General features: G+C 48.7%; 1 protein-coding gene across 1 annotated transcript in view; it reads left to right on the forward strand.

Moving 5' to 3' along the window:
- Window positions 1-14,634, forward strand: part of ARID2 (AT-rich interaction domain 2) — a 581,863-nt gene that overhangs the window by 363,047 nt on the left and 204,182 nt on the right. Inside the window, exon 12 of the mRNA XM_030215750.1 lies at window positions 762-840. Within this exon, the coding sequence (XP_030071610.1) occupies window positions 762-840 (79 nt within the window). The remainder of the gene's footprint in view (window positions 1-761; window positions 841-14,634) is intronic.

The raw sequence follows: 14,634 nt of genomic DNA on the forward strand, positions 1-14,634 counted from the left end.
GCAGTCTTTTTTTCAAAGTCCCTCTTTGCCTTCCTTATGAATAAAATTCCCCACTGATTGTTTAGAAAGAAAACGTAGGTAATTGCATTGGTATTTTTCCTTTAATTTTTGCTATATGACATGCACAGAGTAATATTCAAGTGCTTATGGAAAATAAATTTGCATTTGCCTATGTTATGTCATACAAATATGTATACTTGATGAGGCTCATTTTCAAGGCACATAAACTTACAAAGATACATATATTACTGTGGAACTTTGTAAGTCTGTGTGCTTTGAAAATGAGCACCAAAATGTTTTAAGCATAGTTCATGATGTAGATACATTTTTCAAAAATATTTTTCCTACAAATCTTATATGTAAGACAAAGACAATGGTAACGGTATTTCTTATATGATCTATTTATATAGATCAAGTTCTATTGTGTATATTCCCAGATGTTTGTAGTGGTGGCTTTTATGATTATATGATTCGCATCGAACCGTGTAGGTCGTTGCAGAATAGAAGCCTCTAATATAATGTAATATCTACACTTATTTGTCAGTTTTGAGTAGTTTGGATAGTTACTGAGGATGCATCTGTACTTGTGGCAGATCTTAAAAGGTATGGATGTTGCACATATTTTTAGTTGCTTTACAGAGGACATTTTTTTTTTTTGCCATACTAATTTACCTGCATAAATGGATTTGAAAATTGCTCTTCAGAGGCATAACATATGTGGGAAAAAAATTAAATAACTGTCTTTTCTGTTCCTTCGATAGTTTCCAGATCAGTTCCATCACATACTGCTCCACCTCCAGGAATAATAGAAATAGATAGTGAGAAGTTTGCCTGTCAGTGGTAAGTGTACCATTCATTAATAATTTTTTGTTATACACAAGATGTTTCTTTGTATGTCTTTCTATTCTGTACTCTCATTATAGGTAAGATTTACTCAAGTCTGGAAGGGAGGCCTTCTCAAATAGCTTTATGGGTGCATCAAGTGAATATATTTATTCTATCCTTAGAAGCCTTAATAAAGCGATCAATTTTCTGACCATATAGGGATTGATTGACTAATGCTTTTTCCATTTTATGTCAGGTGGGGGGAGGGGGAAGTTAATCACTTGGACTGTAATAAGGTTTTTGGGCCAGCCCAGACCCAAGCCACAAAATAATCAGTCTCATTAAACTATGCCTGTCCTATGATCTCTCTCCCTGGACATTAAGGGGGCAATTCTACTATCAGGTGCCTGTATTTAGGTGTCATTAGAATGCTCAATAGATGTCTGTTCTACAACAGAACATGGGCACTTTTATGGATAAGTGTACACTTATGTAAGCACTAGTATCTTAGACATTTATGCGTACAAGGGGTGTGCAAATGCAGCTGCCTAGATAATAGAATTGCCTTTATGAGAGTAGTGTTCTAACAGGATGCCTGATTTAAGAGGGCAACAGGCGTCTGTGTCTATAAAATATTAGTGTAAGCAGCAGAAATTGTCTACCTTACAGGTATAAATGTCTGCACCTAGATTATTTAAGTAAACACATAAATAAGTGTATTGTATAATCTATGTGCATACTCTGCCCCTGTACACATCTACCATGTCAAATCCTGTACTTTTTGCTGATTGTAAGAGGCCATATATGTACATATGTGGCTATATATGCGTGAAAACAACTTCATAAAATTAGTCAACTATCGTGTGGAGGATTTCAAAACAAAAATGTCTGCTAGTACTTCAATCACCATTCCCTTCATTTTAAAATGCTGTGAATTAGAGAGTTGCACAGGGACAGAAATTAAACTCGTCCCCACTAGAATGTAACCCATCACTGTCCGTCCCCAATGGAATCTCCTCCATCCCCACCCATCCCCTGTACTAATATAATCCGACTCGTGGTAAAATAACTGAACAGTAGCCCATGTGGATAACTTCCCCTCACACTTCTTATGGTATTTCAATGCTACCAATCATATTCATTAATTTTTTAGTGCTATTATAATTCTGTTCTGTTATAATTGCCATGGCACAAGGAAAGATAGGCTGGCCTGGCACTACAATTCCGTGAGAACCCTGAAGGACCTGCGCCCATCCCCATGGGATCCCTGCAGGATCTGCATCCATCCCCGCGGGGAGTCTTGGGTGCCTGGAAAGGATTCCCTCTAACCCCATTCCTGTGCAGCTCTCTACTCTGAATCCCTTATTCAGCCAAAGTTCGTAATATTAATGTGCTTTTCTTCAGACAGACAAATGGAATGTGAAGATAATGGTCTTACACATTAACAAATATTTCTATTATTTCAATTTCTGGATTTTTTGTGAGTCATAAACTGCCTTAATTGTAACATAAGACATCATTCCTTCAAGGACTTATGTACATATTTTCATTTCACTTTTTCTGAATGACTACATAACTGACTTTTGAGTAATCATGTGTGATGGTCCATGGCAGGGATTGCCACAATATAGAAAATAAACAATAACGTTGGAATGTAACAAAAATATGTTTCCTAATTATCCCACTAGACCAGTTCAAACCAGTGGGCTATGTCCCTTCTTGGCCAGCAATTGGAGGTAAAGGTACTGAACCTTTCCAGGGACATCACTGGTATAAATGCTGCAGCAGGCTGAAATCCTTCTCAGTTCTCTGCCTCCAGCAGATGGTAAGGTTGGCTGATGAGTGAGCCAATGCTCAGAATCTAATGCCAGCACTAAAGCCAGTTAGTGCTGGACTAGTACCAGTGTTAATCCATGCAGAATGTTCAAAGGGCTGCAGCTCAGGAAATAAGGTGCATGCCAAACACTAGTGTAAATTATATTTAAATGTAGGTAAATGCAAATGATGTAATTTGCTATTCTCTACCAATTCTCAGAGAACAGCAGACAAACCCTGTGCTTACTGCCGGAAATCTAACACCAGCTCAGAGCTGGTGTTGGGATGTTTCAAAAGAGGATTTCCCCCCCCCCCCCCCCCCCCCAGCTTAAAATCTGCCGGTTTTGATTTCAAAAATGGAAGGAAACCCATTCAATCCTTATCCTGGCTTTGTGAGCCAGGAGATAAAATAGTGGTTTCGTTTTACTCCCCTAGGTTGGCTAAGAAAATTAAGCTGTTTAAAAAAAAAAAGAAAAAAACACACTTTAGAGTCGAATGCAATGTAGCCTTTGCGGGAGAGCTATGCAACAGTATAGAAGTCCTGCTCTGTGTCAGAGCTGTTGTTAGGGACTGGAGGGAGGGGGAAATAACACTGCTGAAGCATGTTACAAAAATTCTGCAACATCAGAGCAGTGCTGCCAGCTCCTGCTCCACATACGACAGGCCTACACCAGATGGTTCTGCCAGCTCCAGAAATCGGAACCAGCAAAGGTACAGCTGCCAGTTTGAAACTGCATGGCACCCTCATTGGGGTCTGCAACTGTCTAATCGTTGGTGGGGACTGTCCCGGCAAAAGGGCAGGAGAGCCTTATGAGGACACAGCTGTACTTGGGTGGGAGGGATTCCAGTAGTTCCTTCTCTCACTACTTAGAGGCTCACATGTTGGAGGCCACATAAGGGGGGTCCCTTGGGGCCCGAAGTAGTAAAACCATTACAAACTGTGTCCATAGGCTTTTGGGGGGGGGGGGGGGTTCTGCCTGCCTGCCTGGATTCTGGTCCATGGCTCTCAGGAGCTGGTGCAATACCCTTTGGACACGAGAAAACAGCTGTTCTGAGACTATGAAGGATGCAAGGATTGGATCTCCCATGAAGGATCTATGGAACTCAGGGGAGGATTCCCTGCAGTCCCAATCCCTTGAGGATAAATCTGGGGTTGGGACCCAGTCTCCGGGAGAAGATGCAAACTCTCCCTTGGTGACAGTTTTGATTAAAGGAACTGAGTCATTGGTTCAGCTTCCTCAGCCCTGCAGATCTCCTCCTCAGCTTTCCTCTAAACTCCTTATTACTGTTAAAGGATAATCATCCAGCAAAATGGACCAGGTTTGATCTTAGTTAAGAAAGATTTCACTTGTTCCTCTGTAACATAATCAAAGATCTTACATACTATTAACTTTTTCCTGTTTCATCTCATATTGTACTATAATTATATCTGACAAACTATTTGACTTTTGAAGATTTTCCACCTTTTATTTAAAAAAAGAAAACACTGAAATCTTCAGTGGTCAGGGAGCTTTTCATGTCCAACACTTTATACTCCTTCCCCAACAAACTTTGCACTACTCGAAACAAAGCTTTATGCGCATTGCCCACAGCCAAGATCTTGTTAGAAAAGAATTCCCATTTTTCCTCTTTTATAATCTTTAAGTAAACATGATTCACTGCACACCACACTTTTCTCAACCCTTCCTCCCCTTTTTCCACTTTCTCTCCAATCGCCTCTCTTTTTAGTTGTATAATACTTCATGATGGTTTGTAATCCTTATCATTCCTTCTGTTCTTCAGTTGTTTCTATTGTCATTTTGTTTTTAGAGCCTTATAAGAGGAGGGCAGAGACCAGTTAATTATAATCAAGACATTGTGGCCAGATAAAATCTCGGTGTAGCACAAATGGACTAGAAGACAACCTTTGGTACCATCTTGGTTAATAAAGAGCCGAAAAGCAGAATTATTAAAAGCAGCATTTCTTGATCCAAGAGGATGGATGCTTGAGATGACTGGGAAGTAGCTGTATACTCACTGATCTTCTTTGCCGCAAAGTTGGCTCTTTACAGTGTGTAAACATAGGGAAGAGAAAGGCAAGACTAAGCCGTTTTCTCCAGAGGCTGGTCAGATCCTCAAGCTATGCTAAATTACCGCTGGAAGGGTTTGGAGCTTACCCTGCACTGGATGGAAATACTGTTTTTGCCAGGACTAGAGCAGTTTCTCAAGACCATGGCATTGAAGGGACATCTCTGAGCACTGACTAGTGACGCCCCATGACCAAAACATGATTGTGACAGTAAGCAGGAGATAGTTGACGGCAGTGTAGTGAGTACCACTCGGAAAGCTTCTCAGCTTTCCATGACTTCCACCCTCCTCTTATGACCCAAGGAAGCTGGATTGATGCCTTTGGGTTTAGCAAATGTGAGTCTTTTTGGTGACATTGTTGGTCTAGTTTGGTATGGGGTGTGGTAACAAAACTTGCTGCTGTGACTTGAGTCCCTCTGAGATGTACTGCAAGGACTAAATTCCTGCTTTTAGTCTACTGCAGATAAACTTCCCCAAGGACAAGCAGGCTGCTTGTTCTCACATGTGGGTCGACGTCCGCGTCGGCCCAAGAAACGGCAAAATTAAAAAGTTTTGCCAGAGCCTTCTGGCGCACAAACCGCGCGTGCGTGGATGACTTCCCACCTGTTGCGTTGAGCGTGCCTCCTCAGTTTTTTCTTGTCCACGAACGAGGTGACAGTTTTTTTATTCTGTGCTTCTCGTAAGGCCCAAGAAAAGAGTCTGACAACTTCTATCATTCTTTATTTTCATCATTTTTTCATCATTTTTTTCTTAAAAAAAAAAACTCGGCGTAGCTATTCTTAGTTTAGCCCCCCTTTTTAAACATTCCTTTGTTTTTCAACACGGCCGGCTTTAGGCCACGCAGTTGGGTTCTTCCTTTCTTTTTGTGCCCTTTTTTCTTTTAATAGGCACAATCGCGTCTTTTGATTTCGCCGAAGCCATTTTTCCTTCCATGTCAGCGGCTTCAAACGTTGTAGTCTGTGCAACCGGACCATCTCAGGTACCAATACCCACGCCTCGTGTATCCAGTGCCTTGGGCCCAACCATAGTCCAACTGCTTCTAGTCTGTGTCTTCGTATGAAGAAGCGGACCCAAGCGTCTTGAGAAACCCAACAAGAAAAGCTTTTTGGGGCTCGGTCCAGTCCTTTGACATCAGTACCGAGAGTGACGGTGTCGACATCGACAGGAGCATCGACGTCGGGAGCAGAGGTAATGGCTGCTGAGAGTCCAACTCGCACTGGGAGCAGTGAGGCGTCAAGTGGGTCTCCACCTGTCTCGAGGCCTCCTGTTATGCAGGTCCCATGGGACCGACCTTCGTCGGACCCAGCCCCAAGGAGAGTTGAGGATTTCACACCCTCCTCCTCATTGGTACTGAGGAATCTCGATGACGGGCGTAGAGCAAAGGCGAAGAAGCACTGTCATCGTTCTCCTTTGACACACGGTACCTGGAGCTCCGGGGCGTCGAGAGAGTCCGGCACCCAAGAAGCGTTGGTGCCAAGAGGATCACTCCCCCTCGATACAGGAGGTTCCGATGCATCGGTCTCTTAGCAGCCCGATGCCTACTCCCGAGCCTCCATAGATTCTGACACCGCCTTTTACACCAACTCCACAGCCTTTTCCGATGCCGGCTCTCGACGAGCGCATCCGGGCCTTGTTTCCAGAATTTCTGCAGGGACTGCTACGTCAGTCAGCTTCGATTTCGGGGGTGCTTGTGCCTTGTGTACCATCTGCTGCAGCAGTGTCTGGCCCTTCTCCTGCGGTGAGGTCTCCGACTGCAGTGCCACTTGCGGCGTCGGCTGCCACCCAGGTCGACTCTTCTTCGACCCCAATGAAGGGAGCTTCGCCACAGTCGGACTGGGCGTCGGCCTCTCAACATCGCCATAGAGGACATCCTTCCTCGGCGTCGAGGCAGGTTCAGCGTCAAAGTACCTTCACACAGGCTTTCTCCGACACTGAACAGGAGCGTTTATGGGAGTCAGAAGATCCCAGGTACTTTTCTTCTGATGAGTCCTTTGGGATTCCCTCTGATCCTTCCCCTCCACCAGAGAGGAGACTATCTCCACCGGAGAGTCTGTCTTCTTCCTCTTTTGTCTGGGAAATGGCTACGGCTATTCCCTTCACTATGGAGGTTGAGGATGAGCCCAGGGCTGAGATGCTCGAGGTCCTGGATTATTCTTTTTCACCTAAAGAGGCTGTAACAGTTCCTCTGCATAAGGTACTGAAGGAAGTCCTTATGAGAAACTGGTCAGCCTCTCTGTCTGGCCCTGTGGTCCCGAAGAAAGATGAATCCCAGTATCGGATCCACGGTGAACCTGGATTGATGAGGTCCCAGTTACCTCATAATTCCATGGTGGTGGATTCCGCTCTCTAGAGAGCCAGGAGTACTAGAGACTATGCTTTGGCGCCCCCAGGCAGAGAAGCTAGAACTCTTGATTCTTTTGGGAGGAAGACGTATCAGGCCGCTATGCTCCCCTCCAAGATTCAGTCAACCAGCTGTTCACGAGCGTGCACTTGTGGGACTCGATACGGCAACTGTCAAGCTTGGTTGATGCACTCCCTATGGAGTTGGCCAAGCCTTTTCGCCAGGTGGTCAGGCAGCAGAAGGCGTGTCGAAAGTTCTTGGCCTGGGGTACATTTAACACTTTTGATGTAGCATCCAGGATCGATGCGCAGACTCCCATGGCTGCATATCTCTGATCTGGATCATTCTGTCCAGCAGCGAATGGCGGATGTTCCTTGCTGGGGAGACAACCTTTTTGGTGAAAAGGTAGAGGATCTTGTTGATCAGATTAAGAAGCATAATGATGCTATGGATTCTCTCTCCCACCGTGTGCCTTCTGCTGCTACTGCCTCCTCATCTAGGAGGTTTTTTGGGGGGGAAGCGGAGTGCTCCCTATTTCTATCCTAGGCGTACTTATACTCCTGCTTTTAGGCAGCCTGCCCAGGATTAGCCCCAACTCGCTCTTTCTCGTCAACAGCGTGCGTCTAAGGTCCACTCTCCTCCTCAGCAAAAGCAAGGGACGGGCTTTTGACTGTCTCCAGTTCAGCATAGCCTCAGTAAACATGTCTGTACCGGACGACTTGCCGGTTGGGGGGAGGTTAATGTTTTTTCACCAAAGGTGGCCTCTTATAACCTCCGACCGATGGGTTCTTCAATAGTCCAGTTAGGATACACCCTCAATCTGGAATCCAAGCCTCCAAATTGCCCACCAGGAGCTCAGTCCTACAGCTCTCAGCACAAGCAGGTACTTGTAGTGGAACTCTCCACCCTTCTAAAGGCCCAAGCGGTCGAACACATTCCACCAGGGGAAGAAGGGCTGAGATTCTATTCCAGGTACTTCCTTGTGCAAAAGAAAATAGGGGGAATGCGTCCCATCCTAGACCTAAGGGCCCTGAACAAATTTGTTATTCGAGAAAAGTTCAGGATGGTTTCCCTGAGCACCCTTCTTCCCATGATTCAGGAAATCGATTGGCTATGCTCTCTGGACTTAAAGGATGCTTACACAAACAACTCGATACTTCCAGCTCATAGGAAGTATCTTCGATTTCAGCTGGGAACTTCTCTTTCAGTACCGTATACTGCCCTTTGGCCTGGTGTCTGCGCCCAGAGTGTTTACAAAATGCCTAACTAGTCTCAGCGTCGCTACGCAGGCTGGGAGTGCATGTGTTTCCTTATCTCAACGATTGGCTGGTGAAGAGCACCTCGAAGGAAGGTGCTCTGGACTCCATGCGAATGACTATTCAGGTGCTGGAGCTACTGGGGTTCGTCCTAAATTATCCCAAGTCCCGTCTCACCCCAGTCCAAAAATTGTAATTCATTGGAGCTCTGCTGAACACTCAGACAGCTCGAGCTTATCTCCCAAGGCAAGGGCAGACAACCTTCTGTCACTGATGTCCATGGTTCGAGCGCCTCAGCAGGTCACGGCTCGGCAGATGTTGAGACTTCTGGGGCACATGGCCTCCACAGTTCATGTAACACCCATGGCACATCTACATATGAGATCAGCTCAGTGGACCCTAGCTTCCCAGTGGTTTCAAGCTGTGGGGGATTTAGAGGATGTAATCCAACTGTCCACCGACTTTCGGAATTCTCTCCAGATGTGGACGATTCGATCCAGTTTGACCTTGGGACGTCCTTTCCAAATTCCTCAGCCACAAAAAGTGTTGACGACGGATGCATCCCTCCTGGGGTGGGGAATTCATTTAGATGGGCTTCACACTGAAGGAGCCTGGTCCTTTCAGGAAAAAGGTCTTCAGATCAATCTCCTGGAATTGCGAGCGATGTGGAATGCTCTAAAGGCTTTCAGAGAGCGGCTGTCCAACGAAATCATATTGATTCAGACAGACAATCAGGTTGCCATGTATTACACCAACAATCAGGGAGGCACCGGATCTCGCCCTCTGTGTCAGGAAGCAGTCCAGATGTGGCGTTGGGCACGCCGTCACGGCATGTTTCTCCAAGCCACTTATCTGGCAGGCGTAAACAACAGTCTGGCTGACAGGCTGAGCAAGATAATGCAACCTCACGAGTGGTCACTGAACATGGATGTCGCCCGCAAGATCTTCCAAGCATGGGGTACCCCCTCGGTGGATCTTTTTGCCACTCAGATCAATCACAAGGTCCCTCTGTCCTTTTCCTGGCTTCAGGCCCACGACAGACTATCGTCAGATGCCTTTCTCTAGCATTGGGGAACAGGCATCCTATATGCATATCCTCCCATACCTCTAGTGGGGAAGATTTTGCTGAAACTCAAGCAAGACTGCAGAACCATGATTCAGATTGCTCCCTTCTGGCCGCGTCAAATTTGGTTCCCTTTTCTTCTGGAGTTGTCCTCCGAGGAACCGTGGAGATTGGAGTGTTTTTCCCAACCCTCATCACCCAGAATGAGGGGTCGCTTCTGCATCCCAACCTCCAGTCTCTGGCTGTCATGGCCTGGATGTTGAGAGCTTAGAATTCACCTCCTTGGGTCTTTCAGAGGGGGTCTCCCGAGTCTTTTTTGCTTCCAGGAAAGATTCCAGGAAGAGGTGTTACTCTTTCAAATGGAGGAGGTTTGCCGTCTGGTGTGACAGCAAGGCCCTAGATCCTCTTTCTTGTCCTACACAGACCCTGCTTGAATACCTTCTACACTTGTCAGAATCTGGTCTCAAGACCAATTCCGTAAGGGTTCACCTTAGTGCGATTAGTGCTTATCATCGGCATGTAGAGGGTAAGTCTATCTCTGGACAGCCTTTAGTTGTTCGCTTCATGAGAGGTTTGCTTTTGTCAAATCCCCTGGTCAAACCTCCACCGGTGTCATGGGATCTCAACGTCGTTCTCACCCAGCTGATGAAAGCTCCTTTTGAGCCACTGAATTCCTGCCATCTGAAGTACTTGACCTGGAAGGTCATTTTCTTGGCGGCTGTTACTTCAGCTCGTAGGGTCTATTAGCTTCAGGCCTTGGTAGTGCATGCACCTTATATCAAGTTTCCTCACAACTGAGTAGTCCTCTGCACGCAACCTAAGTTCCTGCCGAAGGTAGAGTTCCATCTGAACCAGTCAATTGTCTTGTCAACATTCTTTCCCGGTCCTCATACCCGCCGTGGCGAAAGCAGTTTGCATACCTTGGACTGCAAGAGAGCATTGGCCTTTTAGGTGGAGTGGAGAAAGCCCTTCAGACAGTCCGCCCAGTTGTTTGTTTCTTTCGATCCCAACAGGAGGGGAGTTGCCATCGGAAAACGCACAATCTCCAACTGGCTAGCAGATTGCATTTTCTTCACTTTTGCCCAGGCTGGACTGACTCTAGAGGGCCATGTCACCGCTCATAATGTTAGAGCCATGGCTGCATCAGTGGCTCACTTAGCCTCCATTGAAGAGATTTGCAAGGCTGCAACGTGGTCTTCAGTCCACACATTCACATCTCGCATCCTTGAGCAGGATACCCGACGCGACAAAGGCTGCAATGTGGTCTTCAGTCCACACATTCACATCTCACTTCCTTGAGCAGGATACCCAACGCTACAATCGGTTGGGCAGTCAGTGCTGCAGAATCTGTTTGGGGTTTAGAATTCAACTCCACCCTCCTAGGCCCATTTTTATTCTGTTCCAGGCTGCACTCTTAGCTAGTTGTATATAGTTTCAGGTTAATCTATGTTATGTCCTCACCATGAGGCCCAATTGACCAATGTTCATTGTTTTGAGTGAGCCTGGATTCTAGGGATACCCCACATGTGAGAACAAGCAGCCTGCTTCTCCTCGGAGAATTCGAAGATACCTGTAGCGGGTATTCTTCGAGGACAGCAGGCTGATCTCACAATTCCACCCACCTCCCCTTTTGGAGTTATTTATTATTTTATATGCTTTTTTCTTCGAGGACAAGCAGGCTGCTTGTTCTCACTGATGGGTGACGTCCACGGCAGCCCCTCCAATCGGAACTTCACTAGCAAAGGCCTTTGCTAGTCCTCATGCGCACCGCGCATGCGCGGCCGTCTTCCCGCCCGAACCGGCTCGTGTTCATCAGTCTTCTTTTGTCTGCGCTCGGTACAGTTGTGTTTGCGCCGTTCGCGCCCCTTAAGTTGACCCTCGTGCGTCTTTTTGACTTTTCGCTTCTTTTAAAAAAAAAAGGGATTTCGGAGAAAGGCCTTTCGGTCTTTTCCCCTTCCCGTATTTCCAGTTTTTGCCCCGTTAAGTTTCCTTTCGTTTTCGGGGTAGGCCCTTTTTGAGGCCTCGGGTCAAGTTTTTACTCCCCCTCTTTTTGGTGCCTTACCGCAATTACGAGTTTTGATTTCGCCGGCGTGATTTTTCCGCCCATGTCATCGAAGTCTCCCAGCGGCTTCAAAAAGTGCACCCAGTGCGCCCGGGTAATCTCGCTAACTTATAGGCACACGTCGTGTCTTCAGTGTCTGGGGGCTGGGCACCGCCCGCAGGCCTGTAGTCTTTGCGCCCTTTTACAAAAAAGGACTCAGGTAGCGAGATTGGCCCAGTGGAAAGTGTTGTTCTCGGGCTCTTCGTCGGCTTCTGCACCGGGAGTATCGAGTGCATCGACGTCGACAGCGTCAAGACCTCCGACCTCGGCGGCGACTATATCGATTGCATCGAGGCATCGACCTTCTGCATCGTCGGTGCCGAGACATCGGAAGGCGGCGTCGGTGGTACCGGGACCTCCACTAGTGCTGATGTCGTCGGACGGTGGTGCTTCAACTGGAGTGCAGGTGAGGGCTGTCCATTCCCCTGCTGGTGGCGGTGAGCCTTCGGGTGGGTCTCCCCCTACCCTGAGGGCTCCTGCGGTACAGCCCCCCCCCCCCCCCCCCCCCCCGAGACCGACCTTCTTCGGCCTCGGCCCCGAGGAAGCGACGGTTGGATTCTACGTCGTCCTCGTTGGTACCGGGAAGTTCCGGTGACATGCTTCGTTTGAAAAAGTCAAAGAAGCATCGACACCGGTCTCCTTCCCGCATCGGTACCGAGAGCTCTGGGTCGCCGAGGGAGTCGGCACCCAGTAGGCATCGGCACCGGGAGGACCACTCACCCTCTGTTCAGGAGGTGTCGATGCGCTCCACCTTGGACAGCCCGGAACAGCCTCCACGCCCGGAACAGACTCTGACTTTGACGCCTGCATCGGCTTCCATGTCTTTCTCCACAGCCGCACTGCACGAGAGTCTTCGGGTCGTTCTCCCAGAGATCCAGGGAGAGCTGTTGCGCCCTTCCCCTCCGGTACCGGGGGTGCTTGCGCCACCAGTACCGTCGAGTGAGGCGCCGGCTGGCCCCTTGCCCGGGGTGAGGTCTCCGACATCGGTGCCGCTTGCGGTACCGACTGCGGTCGCCTCCCAGGAAGGCTCCCCGACGACGTCGACGGAGTGAGCTTCGCCGGTGCGGGCGAGGGAGTCTACCTCTCGACGCTCACACCGTGGCCGTGGTTCCACGGAGTCGAGCGGGGCACGGCTTCAGACACAGGTTCATGAACTTGTGTCTGATACCGATGGTGAGGCCTCGTGGGAGGAAGAGGAGGACATCAGGTATTTCTCTGACGAGGAGTCTGATGCCTTCCTTCTGATCCCACTCCCTCCCCTGAAAGGCAGCTTTCTCCTCCTGAGAGTCTGTCTTTTGCGGCCTTTGTCCGGGAGATGTCTACGGCCATCCCCTTCCCGGTGGTTGTGGAGGACGAGCCCAGGGCTGAAATGTTTGAGCTCCTGGACTATCCTTCTCCACCTAAGGAAGTGTCCACAGTACCCATGCATCATGTCCTCAAAAAGACATTGCTGGCGAACTGGACCAAGCCTCTAAGTAATCCCCACATTCCCAAGAAGATCGAGTCCCAGTACCGGATCCATGGGGACCCAGAGTTGATGCGCACTCAGTTGCCGCACGACTCTGTTGTTGTGGATTTGGCCCTAAAGAAGGCTAAGAGTTCTAGGGAGCATGCTTCGGCGCCCCCGGGCAAAGACTCTAGAACCTTAGACTCCTTTGGGAGGAAGGCCTACCATTCCTCTATGCTCGTGGCCAAAATTCAGTCTTACCAGCTCTACACGAGCATACACATGCGGAACAATGTGCGGCAGTTGGCGGGCTTGGTGGACAAGCTCCCTCCTGAGCAAGCCAAGCCATTTCAGGAGGTGGTCAGGCAGCTGAAGGCGTTAAGAAAATTCCTGGCCAGAGGGGTATATGATACCTTTGATGTTGCGTCCAGGGCCGCTGCTCAAGGTGTGGTGATGCGCAGACTCTCATGGCTGCGTGCCTCCAACCTGGAGAATAGGATCCAGCAGCGGATTGCAGACTCGCCTTGCCGTGCGGACAATATTTTTGGAGAGAAGGTTGAACAGGTGGTAGAGCAGCTCCACCAGCGGGATACCGCTTTCGACAAGTTCTCCCACCGGCAGCCTTCAGCTTCTACCTCCACAGGTAGACGTTTTTATGGGGGAAGGAAGACTGTTCCCTACTCTTCTGGTAAGCGTAGGTACAATCCTCCTTCTCGACAGCCTGCGGCCCAGGCTAAGCCCCAGCGCGCTCGCTCTCGTCAGCAGCGTGCGCCTCAGCAAGGCCCCTCGGCTCCCCAGCAAAAGCAAGGGGCGAGCTTTTGACTGGCTCCAGCAGAGCATAGCTGACATCAACGTGTCAGTGCCGGGCGATCTGCCGGTCGGGGGGAGGTTGAAAGTTTTTCACCAAAGGTGGCCTCTCATAACCTCCGATCAGTGGGTTCTTCAAATAGTCCGGCAAGGATACACCCTCAATTTGGCCTCCAAACCTCCAAATTGCCCACCGGGAGCTCAGTTTTACAGCTTCCAGCACAAGCAGGTACTTGCAGAGGAACTCTCCGCCCTTCTCAACGCCAATGCGGTCGAGCCCGTGCCATCCGGGCAAGAAGGGCTGGGATTCTATTCCAGGTACTTCCTTGTGGAAAAGAAAACAGGGGGGATGCGTCCCATCCTAGACCTAAGGGCCCTGAACAAATAACTGGTCAAGGAAAAGTTCAGGATGCTTTCCCTGGGCACCCTTCTTCCCATGATTCAGGAAAACAATTGGCTATGCTCTCTGGACTTGAAGGACGCCTACACACACATCCCGATACTGCCAGCTCACAGGCAGTATCTGCAATTTCAGCTGGGCACACGTCACTTCCAGTACTGTGTGCTACCCTTTGGGCTCGCCTCTGCGCCCAGAGTGTTCACGAAGTGCTTAGATGTAGTAGCAGCGGCGCTTCGCAGGCTGGGAGTGCACTTGTTCCCCTATCTCGACGATTGGCTGGTGAAGAACACATCCGAGGCAGGAGCTCTACAGTCCATGCAGATGACTATTCGCCTCCTGGAGCTACTGGGGTTTGTGATAAATTATCCAAAGTCCCATCTTCTTCCAGTACAGAGACTCGAATTCATAGGAGCTCTGCTGAATTCTCGGACGGCTCGTGCCTATCTCCCAGAAACGAGAGCCAACAACTTGTTGTCCCTCGTCTCGCGGGTGCGAGCGTCCCAGCAGATCAC

The sequence above is a fragment of the Microcaecilia unicolor genome, chromosome 10, assembly GCF_901765095.1.
Source record: "Microcaecilia unicolor chromosome 10, aMicUni1.1, whole genome shotgun sequence".
Classification (NCBI taxonomy): domain Eukaryota; kingdom Metazoa; phylum Chordata; class Amphibia; order Gymnophiona; family Siphonopidae; genus Microcaecilia; species Microcaecilia unicolor.